We start from the raw sequence: 13692 nt of genomic DNA on the forward strand, positions 1-13692 counted from the left end.
AGGTTTGACCACCAACCCTCTAAACTCATTGATTAGTACGGATGTCAGGGGTTATGGGGAGAAGGCAGCACATCTTTGGACCGTGGGAGTAAACCGGAGCACCCAGAGAAAACCCACGTACGTGCTCATGGGAAGAAAGTACAAACGCCCTACAGACAGCACCCGTAGTCTGGATCGAATCCGGGTCTCTGGCTTTGTAAGGCAGCAACTCTACCATGCCGCCCACAATTCATTACAATAAAGTTATGTTGGGGTTGGTTTTGCTTTAAAGATCTAAACGAGGCTTTTAATTAAATTTCTGTTCATTCAGCAATATCACCTGCCCCTAAGAAAGTCACCTCACTGATTATTTACGATACTAAAATAGATCCTCCCACCTACTGCACTTGCAGGAAAAAGAGATTGAGAATGTATTTAATGATTGAACTTCAAAACAATCCTGCACCAACTGAGAATGCTAACAGCACTCACATTCCTCCCAATGTATTTATTCACAGGTTTCATGAGGAAGGAAGAGAGAAATCCACTGATGTACATCACCAGAGGGATGATGGCGATGTAGTTCTGCAAAACAAAAAAGATGGAATTTAAAAAGTCTGCATATCTAATAAGATCAACATTTCATTAACATGTTGCCAACAAATAAGGCAGGGTCTACAAGCAAAAGGAGCAAGAATGTGCACACCTAAAGCTTCCTAATTTCTTCCTGTGCTAGGCGGCACAGTGGCTACACCGGGTAGAGCTGCTGCCTCACTGCGCCAAAGACCCCGGTTCGATCCCGACCACAGATGCCGTCTGTGTGGAGTTTGCACGTTCTTCACGTGTGACGTGCTGGTTTCCTCCGGGTGCCTCCGCTTCCTCCCTCATCCCAAAGACATGCGGGTTTGTAGGCCACTTGGCACTCTGTAAATTGCCCTTAGTATTTAGGGAGTGGATGAGAAAGAGGGATAACATAGAACTCGTGTGAAAAGGTCATCGATGGTTGGCATGGTGTGAAAAGGTCATCGATGGTTGGCATGGTGTGAAAAGGTCATCGATGGTGAATCTGTGGAATTCTGTGTTTCAGAAGGCAGTGGAGGCCAATTCGCTGAATGCATTCAAGAGAGAGCTAGATAGAGCTCTTAAGGATAGCGGAGTCAGGGGGTATGGGGAGAAGGCAGGAACGGGGTACTGATTGAGAATGATCAGCCATGATCACATTGAATGGCAGTGCTGGCTCAAAGGGCCAAATGGCCTCCTCCTGCACCTATTGTCTATTGAACTTTGTGGGTCAAAGGGCCGTTCTCATGCTGTAACAAAGTTGCTGTCAAGTGAATATTGAATGACAGCAGATATAACAGTCACAATGGGTTAGAGAGAAGAATAAGCCAATGCCAGATCTCTGATCTTTGCCCTTAGCCCATTCCCCCCATCAATTTCCTTTGTAAACTTTTAGCAGGTTGCTATACTGCCTTTGACCAGAGGGTGGCAACAAACATCAATTCACCAGGCTCCTAGTCTTTTAATTAATAAGACATTTTAATAACATAATAACATGGAAACAGGCTTTTCTGCCCACCAAGTCCTCACCGACCAGTGATAGCCACATACACTCACATTACCCTACACGCCAGGGACAATTTATAATTTTACTTAAGGCAATTAACCCACAAAAGTGCACGTCTTTGGAGTGTGGTAGGAAGCCGGAGCACCGGGTGAAAACCCACGCAGGTCACAGGGAGAACGTACAAACTCTGTACAGACAACACCCATAGTCAGGATCGAACCCAGGTCTCTGGAGCTGCAAGGCAGCAACTCTACCGCTGCGCCAGCGGAAGATTCTCGAGTCTTAATGAAAAGGTCTTGAGCATAAAACAGCAGGAAAATAAGCAGCTTTGAATGGAGAGCGAAGAGAGAAATACGGGCCAAATCAGCAGTGGAAGTTCCCCATTGCATGACTCACTCAGATACAGGCAGTCATTGGACCGGACATGAACATACTTATCCTAGTTAGTCATCAGCATGATGTTCTTGCCATTGTACCAAGCCAAGCAAACACGTCCCTGGAATTTGCCGATCTCAGAATACGCATGCATTTATTCAATCGCACATACCTTTGGCAGCTTTAGAGTATAGGTGAGGTACATCGCAATGTAGACCTGCGAGAGGTTGATCATTAGCCGAGTGCACATGTACAAAAAGGCCACCTGTCAAAAGAAGGAACCTTGTCAACAAAGACCAACTGATCTGTCAATACTTCCAAACACTCAAAAGCTTTTAGTATTTCGATTTAAGGGGCATTTTTTGTTTTTTTAAATCAGGAGAACGGTTGTTTGAGAAGGACAGGGACACAAATGGAAGGGGAGGACGACGAGACAAAGCACGTGATGAGTCGACAGTGCCAGAGTTTTCCCAGTCAGTGGCAAAATATGTACAGCCATTAAATCAATTGTTTCTATTTTATTATTGTACAACTTGGACCACATAATAAACCTTGAACTGAAAGCAAGGAATTTCTGAAGACCTTCACTAAGAGGGCTGCGGGCATATGGAACGAGCTTCCAGAGGGGGTATTTGAGGCAAGGTACTACGACAACATTTGTAGTAAAGGACATTTCCACACATGCCCAGTAGAGGTATGTAGATCTGGTCATCTATCACCACCAAAATGTCCTCTGGTTCTCCATTCCCCTACTCTTGGTAAGAGGCTGCACATTTACCTTATCTATTCCTCTCATTACCTTATGGACCTCTTTACATTCACTCCTCATCCTCCAGTGCTCCAAGGAATAAAGTCTTGGCCTGCTCAACCTCTCCCTACAACTCAGGCCCTCGTGTCCTGGCAACATATCTCTGCATCATGTGCGGCCCAGACATTGTGGGTCAAAGGGCCTGGACCGTTGTATATATAAATCGAAAGAGGAACAAACTGGATTGCTCTTAGTGAGTAGAGAGATGGAGTCAACAGGCAAGAAGGGTCCCACCCCCGTTTCTGTGATGGTGCTGTAGGCTCTGCCACTTCCTGCAGCGTGGCTCCGGGGATCACCAATGCATTAATGCCAGACTTTCTCAGCTATTGATCAACTTTCAGTCCCTTGCCCGCCTTCAAAGAAATGAAGAGTGGTCTTGTCCACAAGGCCACAGGGCCACTTACGTGGTAGAAAGAAAACTCTTTCAGCCAATGTTTCCAGGTTAGCATGGGCTGGCTGGGGGATTTCTTGGAATTGATGGGCGTATGCTCGGTAATGATCTGCTCCTCTCCATTCCGTAGCTTCTCCCGGGTTCCAATGTGGAACAGCAACGAAGTCACAAAGCCAATTCCAACAACAACCAACGCCAGGGTCTGCAAGCAAATTATAGTAGAGTTTTAAGCAGCCGTGAGGTATCCTTTGCCGTCATTTCAAAACATGCTACCCGAGTAGTAAAGACTAAGGCCGGCACGGTGACGCAGCGGTAGAATTGGTGAATTTCCTTGGAGGGAGAGTGAGTGTTGTAATGTGGGGGAGGCCGGGGCAGCAGACTGTGTCATAAGTGAGCTCCACACTGCGATACTGAAAAGAAGGCCTGCTACACTATTGCCAACTGAGGGGTACATAGTGACGTGGCCACTAAGGGAAAATGCCCTGGCTTTTCCTTGGAATGGCACATCATCAATTCCTTTCTCATTCCACTGGGACTCAATGGTAGACACAAAGGGCTGGAGTAACTAGGTGGGCCAGGCAGCATCTCTGGAGAAAAAAAACGATGGCCGACTTTTTGGGTCGAGTCTCTTCTTCAGACTGACCCAAATGGTGCATGTCTTCACTGGCCCAGACATACACAGTGGTTCCACAGAGAGGCACCAGATAGGTCAGCATTGAAGCATGGATATCAGGGAGAAGCCGGAGGTCAAATGCTGCTGCGTTGGATCTCAGGAATCACTATTAGACTCGCTGCAGTGGCCAGGCCACCAGTGACCAGAACCAGATGACCTCGCATTAATTCACAGGTATCACAAAATGCTGGAGTAACTCAGCGGGTCAGGCAGCATCTTGGAGAGAAGGAATGGGTGACATTTTGGGTCTCGACCCAAAATATCACCCATTCCTTCTCTCCAAGATGCTGCCTGACCTGCTGAGTTACTCCAGCATTTTGTGATACCTTCGATTTGTACCAGCATCTGCAGTTATTTTCCTACGCATTAATTCACTGCACCTTATCCTCCCCCCGTCGTCTATAGTTTTTTGAAAATTAGTTAGAATTATCGTGAAAGCGTTTTATTTTGGTTTTAGTTTGAGTTGCAGCATGGAAACAGTCCCTTTGGCCCATCTATTGCACGCTGACCATCGCTCACACTAGTTCTATGTTTTCCCACTGTCTCGTCCACTCCCTACACTCCAGAGGCAATTCTTCAGAGGCCAATTAACCTAAAAAGTCCACGCGCCTTCGGGATGTGGAAGGAAACCGGAGCACCCAGAGGAAACCCATGAGGTCACAGGGTAAAACGTGCAAACTCCACACAGACAGTACCCAAAGTCAAGATTGAACCTGGCACTCTGAGGCAGCGGCTCTACCAGTTCAGAAACAGTAGACTTCATGGAAAACACAGAAACTTTTTTTAAAAACTTTTGAACAAAATGAGAGCAAAGTAAGCTGACAATTTAATATTCCTTATTTAGATTACTGACAAAGAAACAAAAAAAATAATTTCACTACAGAGGCTGAGATATCTATAAAACAGATGCTGTCTTTCATTTCCAAGTTTATATTCAGACCTGACAGCAAGATTAAAGTTCCTGTTTGCAAGTTCTGCTAATTGAATCTGGCAGCCTGATTATTGTTCTTAGTCATCTAAGCCACCATGCAAGAGTGAAGCTTATTTGGACTAATTTATATAAATCAGTACCACCACAGGGCAGCAGGTGGCCAGAGAGTCATACAGCATGGAAAAAGGCCCTCGGTCCAACTTGCCCACACTGACCAACATGTCCCATCAAAACTAGTCCCACCTGCCTGTGTTTGGTCCATATCCCTCCAAACCTGTCCTGTAAATGTATCTGTATAACCGTTTCTTAAACATTGCGATAGTCCCTGCCTCAACTACCTCCTCTGGCAGCTCATTCCATACACCCATCACCTTTTGTGTGGAAAACATTACCTCTCAGATTCCTATTAAATTTTTTCCCGTCACCTTAAAATTATGCCCTCTGGTCCTTAATTCCCTCACTCTGGGCAAGAGACTGTATCTACCCAATCTATTCCTTTCATGATTTTAGTTTAGTTTAGAGATACAGTGCAGAAACAGGCCCTTCGGCCCACCGAGTCCGCGCCGACCAGCAATCCCCACACATTAACACTATCCTACACACATTAGGGACAATTTTACATTTACACCAAGCCAATTAACCTACAGACCTGTACGTCTTTGGAGTGTGGGAGGAAACCGAAGATCTCTGAGAAAACCCAAGCAGGTCACAGGGAGAACGTACAAACTCCTTACAGACAAGCACCCGTAGCGAGGATCGAACCCGGGCCTCTGGCATTGCAAGGCAGTAGCTCTACCGCTGCCCTGTACTCAGAATTCCACTCTGTAGGCAAAGAGCTAAAGAGGATACTGGAAGTTGTCGTGAAGCATTTGCTGCCTGGCTAGGGACTGCTTGCCAGTGGATATTTGGAAAAGGAACATCCTGCATCAAAGCACCAACGAGAGATCTGGAGTTACATAGGATAAACAAATGAAAGACTTGCAAAAAGCAACGATGATCAAGGAAAGGTGGAGCCATTGTTGGCTTGGGATTGGTGATAACGAGTTATTCAGACAGTGAGACTCAACAGGATCACAGTGAAACTAGTACAACTAGTACAGTGAAACTAGAAACTAGTGACTTGGGTGGGGGAAGGAACGGAGAGAGAGAGAGAGGGAAAGCAAGGGTTACTTGAAGTTAGAGAAATCTATGGCGGCACGGTAGCGCAGCAGTAGAGTTGCTGCTTTACAGCGAATGCAGCGCCGGAGGTTCGATCCTGACTACGGGTGCTGCACTGTAAGGAGTTTGTACGTTCTCCCCGTGACCTGCGTGGGTTTTCTCCGAGATCTTCGGTTTCCTCCCACACTCCAAAGACGTACAGGTATGTAGGTTAATTGGCTGGGTAAATGTAAAAAAAATTGTCCCTAGTGGGTGTAGGATAGTGTTAATGTACGGGGATCACTGGGCGGCACGGACTTGGAGGGCCGAAAAGGCCTGTTTCCGGCTGTATATATATGATATGATATGATATGTTCATACCACTGGGTTGTAAACTGCCCAAGCGAAATATGAGTAGTACAAGAAGATAACTACAGATGCTGGTACAAATCGAAGGTTTTTATTCACAAAATGCTGGAGTAACTCAGCAGGTCCGGCAGCATCTCGGGAGAGAAGGAATGGGTGACTTTTCGGGTCGAGACCCTTCTTCAGACTGAACTATGAGGTTGGCCTCACTCGGAAATTGGAGGCGGCCCAGGACAGAAAGGTATGGGAATGGGATGGGAAGCGATAATGTTAAGCGACCGGGAGATCGCGTAGGCCAAGGTGGACTGAGCGAAGGTGTTCAGCTAAACGATCTCCCAGTCTGCAACATATATATGCAAAATGGTCAATGGCGAAACTGTATTGAACAGGCATTTAAAATGCTAATTGAAAAAACCTATACATTATCTGTTTTTTTTCAAACCGGTCAGAATTCAGATGCAAGGAAGGGAAGAAATTTAGAATTTACAAAACATGACGATGACCAAACTCCCCCTGCACTGCAGTCGGTCGGTGATTAAGGCAGTGGCAGCAGCAGCTGATTAGCATCACAGATATTTTCCACATAAAACAGAAGTTGACATGTCAAGGCTGCGCAAATGAGGAAATTGCCAGTTGCTTGTGAAATCTTTGCATTTAGTTCCCTACCTCTCCACAATCTCAAAAATGTACATTTTCCCATTAGGATTTCTAGGATCTTCCAGATTTCCTTCACGCACTCCAGAGTCTGTGCCGTCTACTTTCTCAACCCTTCCTCCTCCTCCTCTCTTTAGAGTTTACAGATACAGCGCAGAAACAGGCCCGACAGCCCACAGACAAGTGATCCCACACACTGTGGACAATTTACAATGTTTACCGAAGCCAATTAACCTACAAACCTGTACTTCATTGGAGTGTGGACAGAAACCAGAGCACCGTGGGCAAACCCACGTGGTCACAGGCAGAATGGACAAACTCTGTACAGGCAGCGCCCAGAGTCACGGTCGAACCAGGGTCCCTGGCGCTGTAAAGCAGCAACTCTACCACTGCGCCACCGTCTCTCCAATCCTGGGACCATCTTTACCAAACTTGTTTAAAGTCACCCAGTGGTTCACCATGCTCCTCATGCCCAACAGCATGAATGTGGAGCTCGGGGGAATATTTCACACCAAATCCAAATCCTTGGAAAGTTGGCGGGGATCACAGGGCAAGGAGAAAATGGTACATTATGAAATAAGACATGCAAGTGGAGAAGCATAACTCACCCTGAACAGTGGAATGTCCTGCCTGCCAAGGCTGCTGTCAACGTCACCAGTTTGGAAGTGAAACAGCACCCACACCATCCCATACACGGCAGTGTTGGCCACCACAGTAAACGCATACCTGGGAAAACAATGCAGACAGCTTCGAGAGTTGTCGTAGGATCAACATGCTTCACATGACAGGCACGCGAGAGAGACTGGAGATGCAAGAATACAGGTTTAGGTTTATTATTATTGCCACCTGTACTGAGATACTTGTGAAGAGCTTTTGTTTTGTGTGGTATCGGATGACACTGTGCATGAATACAATCAAGCCCTTTAAAAAGTACAATGGGAAGAGCAAAGAGAAAAAAAAAACAGAGTGCACAATATGGTTTCTCAGCATTGTAGGTTAAAGGTTCCAGAGGAAAAGCGCAATGTCTTCAATGAGGTAGGTTGGAGGGGGAGAGAGCGAGAATTTAAATTTTTTTTTCCAGGACTTCACCCTAGCTTATGGAAGGACCGTACAGGATCCTGCCAGAGGGGAAGAAACTGTTCCCGAGTCTGGTGGAAAGTAGGTTCAAGCTTCTGTACGTCATGCCCGACAAAGGGGGGGGGGGGGGGGGGGGGGGGAGATGAAGGAAGAATGACTGGGGTGGAAACAGTCTTTGATTATGCTGGGTGCTTTTGCAAGGCAGTGTGAAGAGTGGACGAGTCAACAATGGGGAGTCTGGTCCGTGTAATGGACTGAACGGTGTCTGCAGAGGAAATAAGGAGCAGGAAGAAGGGACTGATGTGGTTGCCCTGGTGGGGAGCAGGCATGGATCCAACTGACCCAATGGGCTTCCTTGTGTTATAATAATACATCCAGGTAACACTTGATAAATTGTGCTGTCCTCTAGCAACCACGAGAGAGCGGTTCTACCGCAGACACAAGACACTACTGCAAATTGCACCAAGGGTAAAGAACAAAGCACAGAGGAGATTGACAATACTAACATGCGCCTAAAGTGTCAGGGGAAAAGTGCCTTCTTTCAAACTGTTCAATTAAAAAAATTTTTTTAAAATTCCTCCTGCAAAGTTGGAAATCTTTCACCCATTAGGAAAATTTCATGCGGGAAACTGTCCGTAGTGCGACGATGCTCGGACAGTGCTAGTGTAAGGGACGATCGCTGGTCGGCGCGGACTCGGTGCACCGAAGGCCCAGCTCTGTATCTCTTAAGTCTGCATCTCTAAAGTTAACATTGAACAGAGGGCACAATGAAAATCGGGAGCTCGGGTTTTACCTGTAAGCAGTGAGCTCCACCCGCTCGTGCTTGTTGGCGACGAGCTCTGGAATCAGGGACAGGTGGGAGATCTGTACTGCCGCCCACCCAAACTGGAAAACGATGATGAAAGGAATGAAGTAAACAAGTTCAATCCACTGCGAGACGCCTTCGCTGGTGCCCACGGGAGGGTTAAAGATGAACGGAAAAGACAGAATGACACACGCGCTCCCTGTCGAAAAAGAAAGAGAAAACAATGGGCAAAGTAACCAGCAGAGTGGGCAACTTCATGAACGTAACTCAAATAACAACAATGCGTGAAGTGCATGCCAACAGCAAAACGGAAAAATATCATTTTGAATCTAATGTTGTAATAGTTTGGTTCCAGTGTGCAGGAAGGAACTGCAGATGCTGGTTTAAACCGAACGTAGACACAAAAAGCTGGAGTAACTCAGCGGGACCGGCAGCATATCCGGAGAGAAGGAATGGGGGTGACGTTTCAGGTAGAGACCCTTCTTCAGAAACATCACCCGTTCCTTCTCTCCAGAGATGCTGCCTGTCCCGCTGAGTTCCTCCAGCTTTTTGTGTCTAGCTTGGTTCCAGTATTGGACAGCATAGTGACATTGGGCAGTTGGCGGAGCCACTGCCTCACAGCGCCAGAGACTGGGGCTCGATCCTAACCTCGAGTGCTGTCCGTGTGGAGTTTGCACGCTCTCCGAAACCACGTGGGTTTCCTCCAGGTGCTCCGGTTTCCTCCCACATCCCAAAGACGTACAGGTTTGTAGGTTAATTGGCCGCGGTAATTTACACTGACAGTGCGAGGAGTGGATGTGAAAGTGGGATAACATAAAACAAATGTGAAAGGATAATCGCTGGCCAGCATGCACACACACACGGTGTGCCGAAGGGCCTATTTCTATGATGCATCTTTTAACTCAATAGGTATTAAGCACAGTGAATCCTCAGTAATCCAGATGTCTCTGTAAATGGTCATTTGAGTCGTGAAAGGAGGAAGCTAGGTAATGCGGATACAAGGGAATGCAAAAAAAGACACAGGGAGGGGAGAATTGACTATTTATTAGCCCTATTGGTCTGTTCAAATCCAGAAGGGGGCCACCAAAGTCTTTAGTCTTAAAGACCAAAGACCATTTTTTTTTTTCTCTGGCCATTTCTTTTGAAGACTAGGTATCACAAAATGCTGGAATAACTCAACGGGTCAGGCAGCATCTGAGAGAAGGAATGGGTGACCTTTCGGGTCGAGACCCTTCTTCAGACTGATGTCGGGGGGGGGGGGGGGGGGGGGACAAAGAAAGGATATAGGTGGAGACAGGAAGACAGTGGGAGAACTGGGAAGGGGAAGAGAGGGACAGAGGAGCTATCTAAAGTTAGAGAAGTCAATGTTCATACCGCTAGGCTGTAAGCTGCCCAAGCAAAATATGAGGTGCTGTTCCTCCAATTTGCGGTGGGCCTCACTATGACACTGGAGGAGGACCATGACAAAAAGGTCAGACCGGGAGTGGGAGGGGGAGTTGAAGTGCTCAGCCACCGGGAGATCAGGTTGGTTAAGGCGGACTGAGAGAAGGTGTTGAGCGAAACGGTCGGCGAGCTTGCGTTTGGTCTCGCCGATGTAGAGAAGATGATATTTGGAATAAAAAAAGCCCTCCTACTCTTTTGAAGACAAAGATGACAATTGGTACAAAACGATAAAACAATTTTTCCTCGCAAGATTTTTCCTTTGATAGTGTGACAGGACAATATAATCCAGTCTAACAAGTCATCGAAACACTATTCTAACGCCTAGCAAATTGATCCCCGCAGAGAATTACCATGGACTTGGAGCTGAACACGCGAGACGTGTTATAAAACAATTCACAGTTTTGTCATTTGAAGAGACTAGCCTTGTGCAGAGCTTTATCCATCCCGGGAACATAGCAGGAATTACTTATGGTTTGGTCAAAGTGCTCGGTTAATCAGCTGATGACGCACTCCATAGAACTGCAAAAGGAAAGGACACTAAAGGCTTTGCTGAACAACATTTTTTTCAATTGCATCGCTTTTCTTAATTTAGGACAAGTGGAGTTTGCAGATTAGCCAAGGTCACGATTCTCAAGAAAAGGGCAGCACAGTGGTTGAGTTGCTGCCTAACAGCACCAAAGACCCAGGTTCGATCCCGACTGCGGGTGTTTGTACGTTCTCCCCGTGCGTTTTCTCTGGGTGCTCCGGTTTCCTCCCACAGTATAAAAAGGTACAGGTTTGTAGGTTAATTGGCTTCACTAAAATTGTCCCTAGTCTGCAGGATAGTGCTGGTGTACGGGGTGATCGCTGATCGGTGCAGACTCGGTGGGCCGAAGGACCTGCTTCCACACTGTATCTCTTAAGTAAAGCCTAAAGTCTCATGCAGAAACTTGTAATAAATAAAGCGAGTAAAATAAAATAAAGCGAGCCCTCATAATGAAAACAAATATATATCACCATTCTTCAGCACCGTGAAGGCAATATCCAGAAATGTCAGAGCACCACTGTTTATTGGTGCAGTTTAATGAGAAAGCATCAATAATTCCTGCACATCAGTACAGATAGTCATTAAATGCGCTGTTGCATTCACCTTGTGATGGGAGACATTTTTATCTAGTGTATTATTGGTAAACATATTGGTCTCCCATGGTGAGGTGCAGTAGATAAGGTTTATAGCTTTAAGGCGAGACGGGCAAAGTTTAACAGAGACGTGTAGGGGGCGGCATGGTAGCGCAGCGGTCGAGTTGCTGCCTTATCGCACCAGAGGCCCGGGTTCGATCCTGACTGTTTGGCTGTATAGAACTTGCACATTCTCCCCGTCACCCGTGTGGACTTTCTCCGGGTGCTCCAGTTTCCTCCCACGCTCCAAAGACATAAAGGTTTGTTGGCTAATCGGCTTCGGTATTATAGTAAATTGTGCCTAGTGCATGTAGGATAGTGTAAGTGCGTGGGGGATTGCCGGTCAGTGCGGACTCAGTAGGCCAAAAGGCCTGCTTCCGGTCTGCCTCTCGAAGCTAAACTAAAATGTGCAGGACAGGTTTTGTTCTACAGAGGGTGGTGGGTGCATGGAACATGCTGCCAGGGGTGGCGGTGAACGCACATACGACCAGATAGGCAGCTAGGACCGGAGATCATAGCCTCAGAATTAAAGGGCGCTCGTTTAGAAAGGTGGTGAGGAGGAACTTATTTAGTCAGAGGGTAGTTAATCTGTGGATCTCAATGCCACAGAGGGCTGTGGAGGCCAAGTCAGTGGATGTTTTAAGGCAGAGATAGACAAATTCTTGATTAGAACGGTGTCAAGGGTTATGAGGAGAAGGCAGGAAAATGGGATTTGGAGACAAAGATCAGGCATGATTGGATGGCGGAGTGAACTTGATGGGCCGAATGGCCCAATTCTACTCCTGTAACTTGTGAACGATAGTGGCATTTAAGAGTCTTTTACATAGGCCCATGGACATGGAGGGAATGGAGGAATATGGATCACATGCAGGCAGTGTAGATGAGCTTAGCTTTGCATCTTAGCACCACAAGACATTGTGGTCTGAACTACTTGTTCCCATGCTGCAATGCTTGACGTACAGGGCAAATGTTTTTTGTTTTTTTTTGCATGCTATCCAGACAGATCATACCATACACAAATATATCACAAGTATGCAAAAAGGAAAAGAAACAGAGCACAGAACTTAGCAAATGTGTTGCGGTCGCATACCTCAAAAGTGGCATCCCCTACTCAGGATAACACCCCAAGAAACAGCAGTAGGAGGTCCCATTCAACAAGATTATGCCTTTCCTACACATACCCTGATATCCTTTAATTCCTCCTGACCCATCAGAGACCTTTAAAAAAAAAAAAGTTTCTTTTTAGAGACAGACGCCCACCGAGCCTGTACCGACCAGCGATCCCCGCAAATCAACACTGTCCTACACACACACTAGGGACAATTCTTTGCACATACACCAAGCCAATTAACCTACATACCTGTATGCCTTTGGAGTGTGGGAGGAAAATGAAGATCTGAGAAAACTCACGCAGTCACGGTGAGAACATACAAACTACGTACAGACAACACCCGTAGTCGGGTTCGAACCTGGGTCTCCAGCGCTGTAAGGCAGCAACTCTACCGCTGCGCCACCGTGGCTGCCCTATCTTACTTTATTTTCCTTTTATCCTTCCGTTCCTTATTTTGATCTTTCACCAGGATTGGAAAGAGGGATCATCCAGCTGAAGTGTTATTTTGGCGTCTCTTCCCAGTCGCTGCCTGACCACTGGGCAGTTACAGAATCCCGAGGTCTTCCTTTCTGTCTTTGAGCTTCCACAGTACTATACATTGCTTCTCTGGGCAGGACTGAGAAACAATCCTACGTTTAAGAAGCATTTAGACTGATACATGGATAGGACAAGTTTAGAGGGATATGGGGCAAACGCAGGCAGGTGGGGACTGGTGTAGATGGGGCACGCTGGTCGGCATGGGCAAGTTGGACTCAAGGGCCTGTTTCCATGCTGTTTGACTCTACATGATACTATTATCATTGTTGTACAAAGAGTAACAAGCTTTTTTACGACACGTCTGTCACAAAAGACACCAAGATGATCTAGCAAAAGATAGCTGAAAGCACAGCCAAAGAGATACTCTTGAGGAGTTAGAACACAGACTGCTGGAGTAACTTTCAGGCGGCATCTATGGGTGTGGATAGGCGACCTTTCAGTCTGAGGGATACCTATCCATGTCCTCTAGAGATGTTGCCTTACCCACTAAGTTACTCCAGCACTGTCTCCTGCACAAGATTCCAGCATCTGCAGTTTCTTGCGTCTCCAGTCTTGAGGAGCTTTTCAAAAAAAGAGGAAGAGGTCGCAATTATAAAAAAAGATTAGAAAATCCAATACAAGTAAAGTTTGGTTTGAAGGAGAAACAGAGATCAGCAAAAGGGCTTGTACTGGGATGCAGG

General features: G+C 46.5%; 1 protein-coding gene across 2 annotated transcripts in view; it reads right to left on the reverse strand.

The window, feature by feature from the left end:
• Window positions 1-13692, reverse strand: part of LOC144607253 (major facilitator superfamily domain-containing protein 12-like) — a 45383-nt gene that overhangs the window by 15896 nt on the left and 15795 nt on the right. For both annotated transcript variants that reach the window (XM_078423970.1, XM_078423971.1), the window contains exons 2-6: window positions 8752-8962; window positions 7490-7607; window positions 3134-3322; window positions 2094-2186; window positions 472-564 (exon numbers count right to left, since the gene is read on the reverse strand). In XM_078423970.1, the coding sequence (XP_078280096.1) occupies window positions 472-564; window positions 2094-2186; window positions 3134-3322; window positions 7490-7607; window positions 8752-8962 (704 nt within the window). The remainder of the gene's footprint in view (window positions 1-471; window positions 565-2093; window positions 2187-3133; window positions 3323-7489; window positions 7608-8751; window positions 8963-13692) is intronic.

Source organism: Rhinoraja longicauda, chromosome 28 (assembly GCF_053455715.1).
Source record: "Rhinoraja longicauda isolate Sanriku21f chromosome 28, sRhiLon1.1, whole genome shotgun sequence".
NCBI classification, from domain to species: Eukaryota; Metazoa; Chordata; class Chondrichthyes; order Rajiformes; family Arhynchobatidae; genus Rhinoraja; species Rhinoraja longicauda.